The sequence below is a fragment of the Paramisgurnus dabryanus genome, chromosome 12 (assembly GCF_030506205.2).
Source record: "Paramisgurnus dabryanus chromosome 12, PD_genome_1.1, whole genome shotgun sequence".
Taxonomy (NCBI): Eukaryota; Metazoa; Chordata; class Actinopteri; order Cypriniformes; family Cobitidae; genus Paramisgurnus; species Paramisgurnus dabryanus.
In genome coordinates, this window is record NC_133348.1 from 5,396,533 (window position 1) to 5,414,469 (window position 17,937).

A 17,937-nucleotide genomic window follows, 5' to 3' on the forward strand; every position below is an offset into this window, starting at 1 on the left:
TCACATTGCCTGCCTTGATTTGATTTTAAAAAATAAAGAAAAAAATAGAAAAAATAAATAAATTGTTTACATTTAATCATGTATTACATGCACAAAGCAAAATGTCTATAGACTGTTTCATCGGACGCACGTGCGCTGCCGCGATACACGTCTGGATCCGAACTTTACTTCCGGTTTCAGTTTTGTTTAATGGTCTGACTAGTTGCTAAACTGATCTCTTGAACAAATGCCTCATCGAAAATAACAAATGTTTTGGTTTCCTACGTAATCTATGTGTTGTAGTTTGTTTGCTTGTTATATGAATAAACTACGTTTAAAGAACTTTGTTGTTCTTTATTCTTAGCGGAGTTTACCGGAAGTTACGTGCGGACCACGACAGCCGCTTGTTTATGTTGTTACTGCTGAAACCGTCTATAGGTCAAAATATAATTTATTGGTAATTTATATGTACAGTATACAGTATTTACAATTTAAACTTTAGCTATATGAACTTCATATCTATGTAATATAAAATCTAGGGATGCACCGATAGGATTTATTTGGGCCGATACCAATTTAAACAGACAAACTTCTGGCCGATACCGAGGCTGATACCGATATTAAACACTTGTATACAATTCTATACAGCTGGTCTATTAGCTAGTTTATTTCTTCATCAAATTATTTTTACTGAACATGGATTGGATCTAATTAACATTCAACTGACCAACCTAATAAGAGAGGCACAAATTAAGCTAAAACAAATATAATAAGACAGCATGACAACCTTCAAAGGTGGTTTTTGCTATTCAGCATTTATTTTATTAACAACATTAACTCATTTTTTTTTTTTTTTACATATAATGGATTTCTTTATGCAGTTAAATAATAAACAATCTGTATCGGCCTTTCTCGTGCTATTGCCGATATGACGATGGTTTCAAATTCATCAAAAATCGTCCGATAAATATCGGCGGCCGATACATCGGTGCATCACTAATAAAATCATTCAAGAATAGTTGTAAGCATTGCATAATTGATGCACACTTGTTATATTTCAAAGACGTCACAGCTTTTGGCGGATGATATTTCTTTTGGAACGAGACGTGTTTCTTGCAACGGCACTGAAAGTTAATGACGTTGCCCCCTTGAGCAACTATAAGCTTGCTAATGTGACAATCCAGCATCCTCCTGGGATTCAACCCAATGCTGCCTTTGGCACGGTCCCTCCACACTTCATCAACCCCAAGCAGGAACATCAATCTGGATTAAACTTAAGTGACTTCTTGGGCAACAAAATGCACTACATTTCAGGACGGTCTTATTTAGAAGTAATTTTATAACAGGTAACCCAGTTGAGACAGCACATCAATTTTACATTAATGCGACTAGTTGCCTGGCAACCATAAACACCCTTCTCTTAATTAGCTATATTACTTATTAGAATATTTTAAATTTTTTGGTTAACAAATTGAACATTAAAGTTTTTATAAAGCAGTAGGACATTCAAGGCTGAATGTTACATTCCACTCAATTTGGCAGTTTTATAATCAACGAAGAGAATTTGTAAAAACGCCTGTAGCCTGCCCACGGCACGGCATGTTTGCCGAAATGAGAAACACGTTCATACGGATCCAGCCTCTGCAGAAGGTCAGTCATGGGAACTGCCGGACGACTTCACAACACATCCACTGTGTGTAGAGGCGTCATTGATTTTTGGTGAGACAGGACATCTAAAAATACACCTGAACAATATGTTTCTCTGCTGAATTTAATTATTGTCGGTACAAATGTTGCTGTTATGTAATCCATCCATCTCCCCTATCAATCTATGAACTCTATCTATCCATCTGTCTCTATACTCTATCTATCCATCAGTATATATATATGTAAACATATGTATATGTATATGTATATATATGTATATGTATATGTATATGTATATGTATATGTATATGTATATGTATATTTATGTATATATATACAGGCCATCAAACCAAGTGTAAAAACTGGCTTACCTATCTGCCAGTCCCACTGGACCTTCAGAAGCTCCTTGTGCTCCATAATGGCCCTGAAAAAAACACAAAAGAACTCCGGTCAGCCACAGGTGAGCACAGCTGAGCTTTGATGAATTAGACGGTCAGAACAAGATAAATAGCCAAGGCTCCAAAGTCCCGACAGCATGCTTCATTCTGACAGGTGGGTGATTGCTGTAATAACAAGAAGAGTGACACATCCAATGGGACAGGGCAAAGAGTGAACAATCTCCCAGAAGACCCACAAGCGGTCTGGGGATTCCACTGACATACTGACATACAGCCTCTTAGATTTACTAACAATGACATCAGGTCAGCCCATCCCAACACAAACACATACAATTATAACCACAGCCTCATATGATACCACTGTAAAACCATCACAGGTCTGCATCCATTCTGTTGCCAAGGTTACGAGTATCACTGGTGGACCAGCATCTAGAGAAACATCAATAGGAGACAGATCCCACAGCACCACATGTCAAATATGATGCAGTCACTGAACAAAAGGGAGAATAATCTAGATCAGGGGTTCTCAAAGTTTACATTCAAAGGTCCAAATCTGAATTCTCATCATTTTCATAGGTCCGGAAAAACTTTATGTAAATCATTTCTTTATATAACAAATCAACACAAATAGTTTGGGAAAAACATAAGTGTATTTTGCATTTAAAGTAAAAAAAATTTTTTAAACATAAACACAAGAAATATGCCAAAAGTAACTAGGTACAAAATACAGAGCAACCTAATTAGAAAAATGGCACAGTATGTTCTCCATCAGATGCATAAACCATGGCAAAAAGTGTGGTTGGTATGCAGAGACACTGACCAAAATTAGGGGTGCACCTATAAATTGGCTGATGATGCTTGCTGCTTCTCAAGGAATTACTGTGAAATGCCGCTACATCCAAAAGCCAGTGGGCGCTCTCGTGCAGAAACTTAATATGCGCTGCAGACGAAGAACAAGACACACGCAGCTCCAGGAAATGTCTAAAGGATATATTATATTGCTGTTTTTCAAACCTCTTCAGGTATTTTCATGATAATGAAGAATATGTATAAAGATTATGTTTGACGAGTGTTGCTTTTTCAAATGCATGTTTTAAACGACTCAAACAAACAGTGATTTCAGATTGATAAGGACTTACTGATCAAAAGCCGTAGTAGATGAAGTAGCTGTGCATAATATCTGGGTGTGATGGCTACAGCGTCACACAGGACATTTTTAAATAACTCGTTTTATTTTCGGATCAGGAATACTCTTAAATCTAAAAAGGAAAAAAACTAAACGAATGGTTTACAAGTTTAATATGCATTTGTAAAATAGCAAATGCACACATTTAATCAATCACATAGAAATGAATGCACTTGTAATATGAAATGGACGCGGGTCCGGATCAAGTTCCCGTCAGGTCCGGATCCGGACCGGAGTCCGGACTTTGAGAACCCCTGATCTAGATCCAGTGAGGTTAACAAAAAATTATAATAATTTAACGCATTGACAAAGAATTTCAAATCTTTTGACATAAAATTTTTTAAACCTAGCACATAAGTTCCAATTTGAATCATCTTTATGTAACATGCTGTTTTAATCTCGCTGTGCACTTTTCTTTTTATAAGGGTGTGTGCGAGATAGAGAGAGGGAGAGAGCTGTAAAAGCAAAATTAACTCACTTCCGAGACCAAACACTTTATCAGGTGCCTTAAGCAAACAACAAACTATACTAAAAATACACTCGTGGTGTGCTGTAAAACTACTGAAAAAGTCACAATCCTAACTTTTATCTCCATCAGGAAATCCCAGAAAGTAATTAATTTTTTAGGAACTGTTAAAATGTTGGTGTCCGGGACGTGAGCCTGGAGATTGTATTGTACACCATGAATTTCTAAAAGCTGAAATGTGTAATATGAATAAACAGCGCTTGTAAACGGCTGTTGAGATTGAAATGAGTGGAGGCTTGGACCCAGAAATAATATTCCCTTACAACACGATACCCGTGTTGTATTCAAGTCCGAGTCAAGACCAAGACCAGAGATTAAGTCCGACATCAAAAAGCAAGTCCAGATAAAGCTGGATGTGGACTCGGACTCGACACTCAATCTCTGGTCTTGGTTCAGACTCGAGTTGAACTCAACTAAAACACTGGTGGAAACCATACTGGGTTAGTTAAGGAGACCTACACAAATTGGTCAGTGACAAAATACGGTTTGGCAAGATGAGAAATTCAAAAATCTTTAAAAAAAAACTTGTTTTAAAGGGACATTCCACTTTTTTTGAAAATATTCCCATTTTCCAGCTCCCCTGGAGTTAAACATTTGATTCTTACCGTTTTGGAATCCATTCAGTTGATCGCTGGGTCTGGCGTTACTAGTGTTGTAGTTCTCGAGACCGGTCTCGGTCTCAAGATCGGTCTCAAGACCACTTTTTAAAGGTCTTGGTCTCGTCTTGGAATCGACCGCATTTTTACTCGGTCTCGTCTCAGTCTCAGACAAAGAGGACTCGGAATTTTATTTCAAGACCACAACTGATGGCACACTGCAAAAAATTATTTTCAAGAAAAAAAATCTTATTTTAGTATTTTTTTTTGTTTTCAGTAAAAATATCTAAAAATTCTAAAAATTAAGATGCTTTTTCTTGATGAACAAAACGACCGAAGAAAATATGTCAAATTTTTTGAGCAAAAATATAAAATTTAAGTGATTTTGTGCATAAAACAAGCAAAAAAATCTTTTTCTTGAAAGAATTTTTCTTGAATTTAGTGTTTAAGAAAAAGGTTCAAGATTTTTTTGCTTAACCCATTGGCAGATTTTTTTGCTTGTTTTATGCACAAAGTCACTTAAATTTGATATTTTTTTTTGTCTAAAAACTAGACTTATTTTCTTGGGTAGTTTTGCTCAAAATCTTAATTTAAGAATTTTTAGATATTTTACTGAAAACAAGACAAAAATCATTTTTTGCAGTGCATATCACAAATGTATCATTCATTTTATGCAGTTTATTTATCCCAATGACAGTTTTTCTAATTTTATAACTAAAAACACCTGCATTTGTTAAGTGGATGGCAAGCCATGGAAAGACAGTTCAGATTAAATGGTTAATGCAGTGACTTGCAATGGTCTTGGTCTTGACTTGGTCTCGGCCTGTCTTGGTCTTGGTCTTGTCTCGGCCAGTCTTGGTCTTGGTCATGACTTGGTCTCGGTTTAGGTGGTCTTGACTACAACACTAGGCGTTACCACTTTTAGCATAGCTTAGCACAATCCATTGAATCTGATTAGACCATTAGCATCGCGCTAAAAAACAACCAAAGAGTTTTGATATTTTTCCTATTTAAAACTTGACTCTTCTGTACTTACATTGTGTACTAAGACCTTTTAATTAAAAGTTGTGATTTTCTAGGCAGATATGGCTAGGACTATACTCTCATTGTGGCGTAATAATCAAGGACTTTGCTGATGTAACATGGCTGCAGCCGGCGTAGTGATATTACGCACTGCACAAAAATAGTCCCCTGGTATTAAAAGAAACCAATGGGACTATTTTTGGGCGCTGCGTAATATCACTACGCCTGCTGCAGCCATGTTCCTTTAACAAAGTCATTGATTATTACGCCAGAATGACTAAACTAGATGATTATATTTTAATCCACATTTTTTATGAATATATTTATATTTAAAAAAAATACTAGTTACACCAATTAACACAGACGGTTACACCACATTGACATTTTTGCAGTTATCCCGTAAATATTCTAGAATGTATGCAAGTAATCTGCAAATTAATTTAAAAATTTTAACCCTTTAACATTTAATTGAACCATACGGACACAAAATAATTAACGTCACATCACTGACCCAAATATTTTTGAATGTAAATATTGAAAATTGCAATGATGCGCACATCAAAATGATATCAAACTCATTAGGAAAATAACCAACACGATGGATAAAAATAACTATGTCAGAAACTTTACAATTCAATCCATCATAGTGACAGTTGATTATTTGTGGCACATCTTCTCTTCACGCCACTTTAAGCTTTTATGAAGCAGTCAGACTCTAACAGGAAGCAGAACTTGACTGTCGTCCACATCTCCAGCCGGCTTTCAGATAAGAAAGCCTTTCAGGATAATTATGCCAAAATAGATGCAGCTGGCATGAATAAACAGCATTGCTGGCATCCATGTAAATATGGCACAAATATAGACGTTAAAGCACATTCAGGAATGGTGGAACAAAGATGTTAAATGACAGTGACAGTGGTTAAAAAACTCGAGCTGCAGCAGATGTACGCTTGCCGCGGCACACGGGCGATCCAAATGGGCCTGGTTTACAGATGGATGAAAGGACTATTCCAGGGAACATTCCAGCTGGCTTTGGATTTGGGAGTTGTGTGGAAACGTGGAGCTGTATACTAGAGATTGTGAAGAATGACGCTTACAGATGCATGCTGTGTAAATGTCAAACTGGAGGGAGGATGTGGAGTACATGACTTTACACAGACAGCAGGTGGCTGAGGGGATAGCAGGGAATTTGACAATAATTCCCACTGAGATCATTGCATTATTGGTATTACAGAACTATGCAATGTTAATGGTATTAGATGTGTCGTTTTAAAATATTAAAGGGTTAAGATTTGAGGTTATATTTGGACTGTTCAGATTAAGAGACTCACAGTTGGATGCCACTGAAGAAAGAGCCAAAGAGACCCATCATGCCAAGGAATTCGACCCGGCTTAGGTTCTTCACTATGAACTCCTCGCAAACGTTGGAAATGCCATAAAGCGTCGCTCCTGCAAGGACCAACAGATCCCCTAAAAGTTTCTGGTCACCTGTATGGAGCAGATGTAAGCCTTATGTTAGGTTTTAATCCATGCATTTCATATTTAATAAAGTATTAAGCTTGCAAATATTTATTAAATACTCTTCTGTTCATTTAAAAAAAAAAAAAATGAAACATAGATCCAGGATCAAATCACTTTTTGTCCAATAGACTTCTCTATGACCTATGTGATTACTAACTCTCAACCTGATCTCACAAATTTCCGTGGGATAGTCATGGAATTTTTTGCTTATTTTTCCGTGGCATTCTCACGGATCTCCGCATTTTTTTGATTTATTCTTTTAAAAGAATAAATCAGAAAAAATTGTATAAACCAATACTTAAAGTGACATACTAACGCAAACACCCAATCTAACCTAATCCGTGATAATGCCATGGAAAAGAAAGTACGTGGTGGGGCCAAGAAAAAATGTGGAGATCTGTGAGAATGCCATGGAAAAATTAGCAAAAAATTTAAAAAAAAAAAAACGCATCTCTGCCAAATGATGAGTTTTTACAGCAATCCATATTTCCGCTATTATCCAGTAGGTGGTGCCCTTAAACAACTTATAAAACACTGAGGCATACACTGATCCAAAAACTGTAAAAACTCTCTGTATGTTTTGATCACCGCTCTGAATCTGATCTGTAACAAAAGTCCTTTACAAAAATGCAATTATTTGCACAAAATTTTGTGTTTTTGAAGAAAACTACCCATATTTGAGAGGTGATAAAAAAAGAACAAATGAAGATAGGACAAAACTTTTTTTGAAAGCAGAGGGTCTGTTCATTCATTTGATATATTGTATGTTTATATATTTAAAGAAGAACTTTCACTTTTGTGAAAATCATAAAAAATTCTGGTGCTGGCTGGCAACTTAAAAAAAAAACGTTGGCAGGGAAAAAATTAAATAAGAATATCCCATCAGGCGCACAAAAATTCTTACAGTAATTTCCCCCAGTTTATCAAATGAACTGTTTCAGCGTATAAACAAAGTAGCCCAATTTTAACCAAGAAGATGAAAATAATATCCACTCGCTGGTGGCTAAATTATATTCAGACATCTCTAACAACTGCACAATCTCAAGCAAATTAGTATGCTTTTCATTAGGCCGGACCCTCGGGGAAAGCCGTGCGTGAAATTACATAGACAAACCCTACTGTTCATTCATATTTAATAACAGACAGAGATCGAATCAATCCCCAGGATTCACTGTACTGGGGAGGATCGACTAGTGCTTGGCTGATGTAATGTTTTGACTGTGGCTGTATGCGAAACACAACACCACTCCAGGGATACGGTATAATACAGCGACCCATAGGGATGTCGGTACTTACCGAGACCCTGCTGTCGGCCCACCAGGACGTCTGCGCCCACCATGCAGCCAATGCCCAGGAGACAAACACCCACTCCAGCAAAGTGCAGGACCTTATACCTGACTAACAAGAAGAACCAGGACAGAAGAAGGACCACGGGGATCACAAAGCAGTCCAGCAGCTGGGGAAAAACAATATTTGTTACAAATCACAACCATTATACAGCCTGGAAATGACACAATTCTTTAATACAAATTTTGGTACCAAAGCAAAAGATAATATATTTGTTTGAAGAGATACTGAACTTTGAAAGGGAGTGACCCTATTTTAGTTTATCACAGCAAAAAAAAAAAAGATTTCTCACTTAGTATTTTTGTCTTGTTTTGTCTAAAAACTTGACTTATTGTCCTAGGTCATTTTGCTCATTAAGAAAATACATCTTAATTTAAGAATTTTTTGATATTTTTACTGAAAACAAGACAAAAATACTAAGTAAGTAAGTCATTTTTGCAGTGCAGTAGAAATATAAAAAAATTCTTAAATTAAGATGCTTAATTCTTAGGTCAACAAAACAAAAATACTAACACTGCAAAAAAAGATTTTTAAGGAAAAAATCCTTAGTGCTTTTATCTTGTTTTCAGTAAAAATATCAAAAAATTCTTAAATAAAGATGCTTTTTCGTGATGAGCAAAACGACCCAAGAAAATAAGTCTAGTTATTAGACCAAAAATATCAAATTTAAGTCATTTTGTGCATAAAACAAGCAAAAAAATCTTGAACATTTTTCTTAAACACTAAATTCAAGAAAATTTAAGAAAAATGTGCTTACCCCATTGGCAGATTTTTTTCTTTTTTGATGCACAAAATCAATTAAATTTTATATTTTTGGTCTAAAAACTAGACTTATTTTCTAGAGTTGTTTTGCTCATGAATAAGGAAGTCGAGAGAGGACATGCACTATTATTATTTTGCTTGATTGTTTTCTCGTGATCACGACTTAATTTTTTGTTATCTCATGATAACAAAAGTTGTATTCTTGAGATGTGATTAAAGTTACGTGTACCCAATAGAAAGTGTTGTTTTGTTTGTAAACAGCAGAAGCATATTTTGCTAAATTAGCATGGATGAACAAATGAGGTTTTACTTGGATCAGAGATTCGCTTAAGCTGAAATAGATTTGTTAATATTTACAATTTTACAGTGGTGAATTTAGGGACCGTCTTTAAAGCTATGGTCTACGATTTCAAAGATTGTTCATTATTAATAAACTCGTTTAGATGCTGGTTATGGTTCTACAGTAAAATCCTAACAATATGAAGAGAAAAAAGAATTTAAAAAATCCATTCAGTCTATTGGGTGTACGGCGGCAGATAAATTGACCAATGTAAACTGTCCGGCCGGACAGCTTACATTGGTTAACTGCTCTCATCAAATCCCTATACACTTGAAAATCCACCTCGCCATCGCATCTCCACCCCATCGCACACCACCCCGCCCCTCTCGTGCCTGCGACATGAAATTTGTGTCAGTGTATGTTAGCTAGCGAAGCAGCAACATCTCACTAATGGAAAAAAACTAACCGACAGCAGCAAGCTTCTTGTCCCTACAGTAAAGGTTAGAAGAAAAGGGAAGTATGTAGAGGAAAGAGCAGAGGTAAAAAAAGTGTGAAAAACGCCGGACTCTAAGTAGAATCAATAAAGGGTCCGCAATTGACCGTTGGAGGAAGCTTCAGGGAGATTTGGGGCTGAAAATCGACGCCGACACGGCGGACTTTTTGTTGAACAGGTACGCATCTATTTATACTTTTATTGTGTGAGGTTACATAAATATATTTTTATCAGTCTGACAACATGCTGCCGGTCGGCAGTGGAATGTTAGCCGTTTAGCATCACGTATCACGGGTCAAAGTAATTATATTTACAAAGTCATTTCTTGAAGCTCAGGAGGGGAAACGTATGCCAAACGTTGTTGTGAATGTAAATAACGTCAATTGCAATCATAATTGTAATTGTTCATTCCTTCAAGGCTTTATGTGTTTACTGCTCGGTAAATCTCTGTTCTGATGTTTACTACCAGTGATCAAAGCTTGAATGAGTGACGTTGTTCAAGTTCGTTTCCCGGTGGGAGGGATCAGGTAGCACAGAGGGGCGGGATGAGTTTTTTAAAACTTACTAACCGTCTCAGGCTTTCTCAACCGATTTTCAACATCGTAGACTACAGCTTTAAGTTACTCACGTTTCACAAAACCAACGTGTTTATGTGGTTGTCAGCACACTTTTTATAGGTAGGATGAAACGTTTTTTTTTTTGTTTGAAAGCAAAGGCTCTGTTCTTTCATCTGATATATTGTTTGTTTATATATTTAAAGAAGAACATTTTCTGGAAGGCATTAAAATTTTGTGAAAATCATGAAAAACGCTGGCGCTGGCTGGCAACTTTTTTTAAAAATGCTGGCGGGGAAAGAGTTAAATACTACTGAAGATGGAAACGTGTACAGTATTACTTTAGAGATGGTCCCCAAGTTCACGAACATGAACCGTCCAACTTTATTTATTATTAAGTCTATCGGCTATACATTAGCTACACAACAGCGAAGACCCCAAATGATGCATTAGCAGTCCACTTCAAAATACACTAAATATTATCTCGTGATCACGAGAAAACAAGCAAGCAAAAATAATAATAGTGCATGTCCTCTCTCGACTTCTGTACATCAAGAAAAAGCATCTTACTTTAAGAATTTTAAGATATTTTTACTGAAGACAAGACAAAAATATTAAGACATTTTTTTGCAGTGAAGTTAGGCTTTTATCAACACCTTGAAGCCGTGTGAATTACTTTTGTGAAGGATGGATGGACTTTTTGGGTTTTTAAAATCATTAGCATCATTAACTATCATTATAAAATTATAAAAAGACCCAGGACATTTTCTAATATAACTCTTTTTGTTTTCATCTGAAAGATGGCTTGAGGGTAAGAAAATTCTCTTTTTGTTTGACATGCAGCTTTCAATGATGAAATGATTGATTCACTTTCACCAAACAGTTAGAAACCAAAAACAACAAAAAAAATTCTTAGCATTTATTTCATTTGTACGTTATCATAAAAATTACAGTTTGTTTAACTTAGGCGAGTGAAAGAGAGAATATATGAGCAGAATTAGTCAGAAGATTTGCATTCTGGACCTCAGCTAACACCATGAGCGTCTATAACAACTAATCATCTTCCCTTAATGGGCAAATGTTTTAAAGAGAGGCTCTATCACATGCTTCTGCCTGACGGCCCATTAATATTGATGAGACGATGTGTAAACTCATTATGGTCTATATGAAAATGTTAAAATACGCTGCTTGGGAGCCACAGGGGAAAAACTGCACAAAAGTTTAGGAGCTAGGATGCATTTCCTCACACGGTGAAGTGTGTATCATTTGCAGTAGTGTGAGAGTTAGCGGCAGCCGTCTGACCTTGTTAGAATGGAAATGCAATGGAAATGTTTCTTGCTAATTCAGATTTGGAAATAAACAAGTTCTGTTAAAGCCTCTGGCTTGTTTATCAGTCTCAGTCTGAGACTAGCATTTTAATTCAATTCTTCCCATTCCAATTTTATTATTTACACAATTAGCATCTGCTTTTACCCAAAGCGATTTACAGTGCATTTAGGCTATACATTTGTTATTAGTATTTCTGTTCCTTGGGAATCAAACCCAGAACCTCTGTGATGTTAAAGGCACAATATGTAATTTTCACCACTAGAGGTCTCTAAACAACAACGATTAATTAACAACATTAATATTACTAAGATGTTGGCTGTTTATCAGTACTTAAATAGCACATAAAAATGCCTAATTCTGCAAAACTTATTCTATAAAACTTATTTTACATCCTAAACCCACCCTCCCCAGTTCTACCAATACTTACCATTAACAACTACTTTCACAAGTTTTAATACGCACTAGTATATTGAGGCAAAAGTAGTATAATAGTTGATAGTGAGAATTGGACACATGGGGCCAAAATAATTTATGTACTTTTATATTATTTATTCAAGCTTTTTAAGCCTATCCTTGTATCATTACTAAATAGGATTGTAAAAAGTAATTAGTACTGAGCAATAAATACTTTTTGGAGTGAGTAATTTGGGTAACAAGTTACTTGAAGGGGTGTTTATAAGTCTGACATGACATCTTTATAATCATGACATGACACGTGTCATGAACATGAAGGAGATTTTATGCACGTTTATGACAACTGTTATTAAAGGAATAGTCTACTCATTTTCAATATTAAAATATGTTATTACCTTAACTAAGAACTGTTGAATCATCCCTCTATCATCTGTGTGTGTGTGCACGTAAGCGCTGGAGCGCGCTGCGACGCTACGATAGCATTTAGCTTAGCCCCATTCATTCAATGCTGCCATTTAGAGATAAAGTTAGAAGTGACCAAACACATCAACGTTTTTCCTATTTAAGACGAGTAGTTATACGAGCAAGTTTGGTGGTACAAAATAAAACGTAGCGCTTTTCTAAGCGGATTTAAAAGAGGAACTATATTTTATGGCGTAATAGCACTTTTAGGAGTACTTCGACTCGCCTGAAAAGTCCGCTCCCCTTCTCACTCTCATAATGGGAGAGGGAGGGTGTTACTGCGCCGAGTCGAAGTACTCCCAAAAGTGCTATTACGCCATAAAATATAGTTACTCTTTTAAATCCGCTTAGAAAAGCGCTATGTTTTATTTTGTACCACCAAACTTGCTCGTATAACTACTCGTCTTAAATAGGAAAAACGTTGATGTGTTTGGTCACTTCTAACTTTATCTCTAAATGGTACCATTGAATGAATGGGGCTAAGCTAAATGCTATCGTAGCGTCGCAGCGCGCTCCAGCGCTTACGTGCACGCACTAAGATGATAGAGGGATGATTCAACAGTTCTTAGTTAAGGTAATAACATATTTTAATATTGAAAATGAGTAGACTATTCCTTTAAGTGTCATTCGTTCAACTATGTAATTTTTAATGCAAAGATGACATTGTTTAAGATGTTTTTATGAGACCTTGACATAAACCAATACATCATAACTTGTCATGACAACTTGACATTACCAAGACAACATAACTGACCACTTTTTACCAGTGATACAAATTAAATTTGTCATTAAAATTTCATTAAGTGTTAATACTCTTTCAAATAGTTTTATAACGGCGTCATGAATATTTTTAAGTTCATAATGTATTTTTTTAAGTTTCCTCCAGGTGTTTAAAAAATAAAATCAATCATCCAATAATAATAATTATACTAATAATAATAATTAAAATTGATAAAATTTTATTTTATTGCATTAAGAGACCGATTCACCTAAAATTTAATGAAAACAGTACAATAATGAGTTAAGCCATGCAGGGTTGGGTCTATATAGCTGGAGAACAGTTATTTAAATTAAATTAATTAATTAAATATATATATTTTTTTCTTCTACGTCATACAATTTCAGAACCCTCTGTGTGAGGAAAAACAAGTTTGTTAGTTGTCAGTTTTTATGTATTGTGCACATACATAAAGTTAAGTATAATCTTTTGCCGTGTCTGTTGCATTTTATTTAGGTATTTACAATTTTTTTGACAGAGTATTAACACTTATAGAGGCGGTTTCCTGGACAGGGATTAGCTTAAACCAGGACTAGGACTTAGTTTAATTATGAAATATAACTAGTTTTAACAAACATGCCTTACTAAAAACAATACGGATGTGCATTTTGAGGTAAAACAAAAAGCACTGGTGTATTTTAAGATATGTCAGTGCAAATTGGTTTCAGTTTGGACAGCTCTTACATTTATTTTAGTCTAGGAGTAGTTTAATCCCTGTCCAGGAAACCGCCGCATAGACATTTTTTGACAAGTTCAATTTGTACCACTGTAGTTGAGGTCAAGAAAAATATTCATGATGCTGTTATAAAACTATTTGACAGTGTATAAACACTTAATGACATTTTAATGACAGTTTAATGTAATGTTAACCCCGAAAGCTAGGTAGTTTCTTAAGTTTGTTAACTCTTTCACCGCCAGCATTTTAAAAAAAGTTGCCAGCCAGCGATAGCGTTTTTCATGATTTTCACAAAAGTTTAATGTCTTCCAGAAAATGTTCTTCTTTAAATATATAAACATACAATATACCAAATGAAAGAACAGACCCTCTGCTTTCAAACAAAAAAAAATGTTTCATCCTACCTTGAGTAGTTCTTTTGTAATCAGCTTTTGAATATGGGTAGGTTTCTGCAAAAACACCACATTTTGAGCAAAAAGCAGAGATAATTCCATTTTTGTGACGGACTTTTCATTGAGATCCCATTCAGAGCGATCTTTAAAACAGACACGGACATGCAGCCGCTTGCCATTGGGCAATACTTCCGGGTTTAAAAAGTTGCGGAAGGGCGCCACCTGGTGGATAATAACCCGGTATTGCGGAAAGACGTCTCGTCATTGGCGGGGAAGCGTTTTCTTTTGATTGACGAGATATCTCGTCAATGGCGGGGAAAGAGTTAATTATTCTGCTATGTCATGTTTATGACAGATTTATGGCAGGTTATGATGAATTGGTTAATGTCAAGTTGTCATGACAAATGTCATCTTTGCATAAATGACATATTTGAACAAATGACACTTAGTGTCATGATTATGAACACCCCTTTAAGTAAAGTTTTACCGTAATTTGTACAGTAATCTAATTACATGACTGAAGATTATTTTTAGTAACTTACCTAACATTGCTGATTGCTCTCTACTCTTTGTAGTTTAATGTTGCCAAGTACACCTATCAAATGAACCATAATAACTAATAACACTAATACAAGCCAGATTTGTTTAACTACAAGCAGGATTCAAGTTGTTACAGCTTGTGCCAAAACCAATTCTTAAAAAAGTGACGCCTGTGTATTTCTGCTATATCTGGTTGCACACCAGACACAATAGTGATCGTTGCTGTTCAGATTTAGGGAGTGATTCAGGAGTGTCTGGTTTCACTGTCTAACCACAGATGCTACATAACATGAAATTAATCTGAGTCTAATTTTAATCTTTTTCTTTCATTTTGGTTAGAGAATACAGAGACAGATGCTGAACCACTGTAAAGTTAGTACCAGAGGTTGTGTTATGCTGACAGCAGAGAAATGCTGAACTGGTATTATCTGCTGATTGGTCACAGCGGGTGCATTTAAAACAGCAGACCCCTTTAAAACAAACCTGTGTGTGTGTGTGTGTGTGTGTGTGTGTATGTGTATGTGTATGTGTATGTGTATGTGTATGTGTATGTGTATGTGTGTGTGTGTGTGTGTGTGTGTGTGTGTGTGCGCGTGTGTAGGGGAATCATACACATTTCCTTTCAAGGGGACAGTCCATGCTCTCTTTGTGCCTTAGGCAAGATAAGCCATGGCCAAACAACTTAGCATATACTGTATATATGTATTTACTAGATGCTGAAAACTTTGTGTCATAGCACAATAACATGTGCAAATTATGTTGCTGACTATAAGCGTCCAAATAATTTACAGCACTGTTATATTTTATCATCTGAAGTGCAGTCACCCTTTGCTTAGCATGGCTGATAGATCATAATAAAAATGTATACAGTATGTTTTTAATTCTTTTTTTTATATTATTATTTTATTATTATTATTATTGTTATTATTTTTAGTTTTGTAAATTCATATACTGGTGGGTGTAAGCATGTATTTGCTGTGTCACATGTTTGCTGGGATGCAATCAATGCTATGACGTGTTTAAAAACAGTTACCTTGCCAAATGTGCCTGATAAAGACCTGACTGGTCGAAACCTATTATGGTTTAATACTCAGAGTTACTTTATTTGTCCTGCACCTGTGCTCAATTTAGGTTTTGGATATGCAATGCTTTTTGTAATTCTTAGGTTTTTCAAACTATATACAGACACATACAGACACACACATACAGACACATACAGAAACACATGCCCTTCATGACAACTGTGGGGGGTGATTTTTTTGTAACTCTATATACTCTATATTTTGTAACTCTATAAATATATATATATTTATTTATTTATTTATTTATTTATTTATTAGGGCTGTCACTTTTGAGAAAAATCAAATTCGAACGGATTTCGAATATCATGCAATGTATCCGAATATATTCGAATATCTAGGCGCCCTAATATCTGCCTCCGATATCTCGCACAACGCACACGCGCCCTCATCTGCTTCTCCTATCATCTACGCATGGTTGCGCGCGCTAAAGGGTGACGCAGCCTGTCTCACGAAACTTTCGAACACACCCTATAAAGTTTAAAAAAGAAATATATATTCATTAATTATTACCATTTGACAGTAGCGCAGTAACGCCGCCAAATGTAGCGAAGTAAAAGTACAGTTTTTTCACTAGAAACGTACTTGAGTAAGAGTAAAAAGTACCCATCCTTAAATTTACTCTAAAAGTACGAGTTACCCAAAAAATTTACTCAAGTAAATGTAACAAAGTAAATGTAATTCGTTACTACCCACCTCTGGTATATATAAAAAAGAGACATTTCTTTTGGAAATGGTTCTTCTGTATAGCTTAGTGGTAAAGCATTGCATTAGCAGTGCAAAAGAGCATGGATTTCGAACCAAAGACCTTTTTATCACCAACCATGCTAATAAAAATTAAACCTTGTAATGCACTGTAAGTCGCTTTAGATAAAAGTGCCAAAATCGTAACTTTCTGGTTATTAACAGAGATAAGTATTTTTTTCTAGATAATCCTTTGGATGCAAACAGTTTTTTAGTTAAGCCCATCACACGCATGACCTTCATACAGGCTTTTATTAGATATCTGTGTTTATCTGAATGTATCCACAGCAATCAATAATGATGTTATATTGTGCATATTAGAGTTACAGCAGGGTTGTGTCGTGTTATTATTGATTAGTTTAGATAAGATCGCATGACATGCTTATAACTTATCATCCCATAAGTACAAGTGAAATACAGGCAGTTTGAGACCTAAAATACCACAAGTACAAGCACACAGAGGTGTCATTTTAAATGCAATTACATTTATGCATCTGACTCTTTTATCCAAACAGTGCAGTCAAGCTAAAAATTGTATTTGTATGTGGTTTTACTGCGACTCAAACCCATTCCATTTGTGTACTAATGCCATGCTCCAGGGTAAGAAGACATATAACAAAGGAATCTAACAAATAAATACAATCTTTGTATCCACATGAGTGCTGCTAAAGACGTCTGTGATGGCACAGTAAAGTTAAAAGTCTAATAAAGCGAAAAAAAAATCAATACTTTCTCTGATGAAATCTCTAATAATTTTAAGATGGCCACTAATCAAGCACTATTAGTTTAATGGTGATGTGAATAAGACTCTTTCAGCAATTACTGCTCTTTAATGAAGATTAACTCACAAGTGCAATGTCAAGCGGACCACAGAGCTTTTATTAGCTTTTGGACACACCCGGCGAGTACAACGTTACTCTTCACCAATCACAATCTTTCTTTCTTTCCCCCGGCAACACAATCAGAAACTCATTTACACATTGAAGACGTGACCTAGTCTGCTATGACTTCGATCAAAGGTGTATAAAAACTGTAAAAATGTGGTAAATATACAGAGACCTGTTTTAACACAACTGCTGGGTTGTTTGACCGCATGGTTGAGTAAAAACAACCCAGCAATTAGGTTAAAACAACCAAGCGCTGGGTCATTTTTAACCCAGAAGTGTGTTCTGTCCATTATTGACCCAACTCTGGGTCAAAAACAACCCTGC

General features: G+C 35.7%; 1 protein-coding gene across 1 annotated transcript in view; it reads right to left on the reverse strand.

Annotated features, from left to right (window-relative positions):
• The window catches only part of slc35f1 (solute carrier family 35 member F1), a 108,557-nt gene that overhangs the window by 25,871 nt on the left and 64,749 nt on the right, over nt 1–17,937 (reverse strand). The window contains exons 4-6 of the mRNA XM_065256250.2: nt 8,173–8,332; nt 6,687–6,843; nt 1,998–2,050 (exon numbers count right to left, since the gene is read on the reverse strand). Coding sequence (XP_065112322.1) covers nt 1,998–2,050; nt 6,687–6,843; nt 8,173–8,332 — 370 coding nt within the window. The remainder of the gene's footprint in view (nt 1–1,997; nt 2,051–6,686; nt 6,844–8,172; nt 8,333–17,937) is intronic.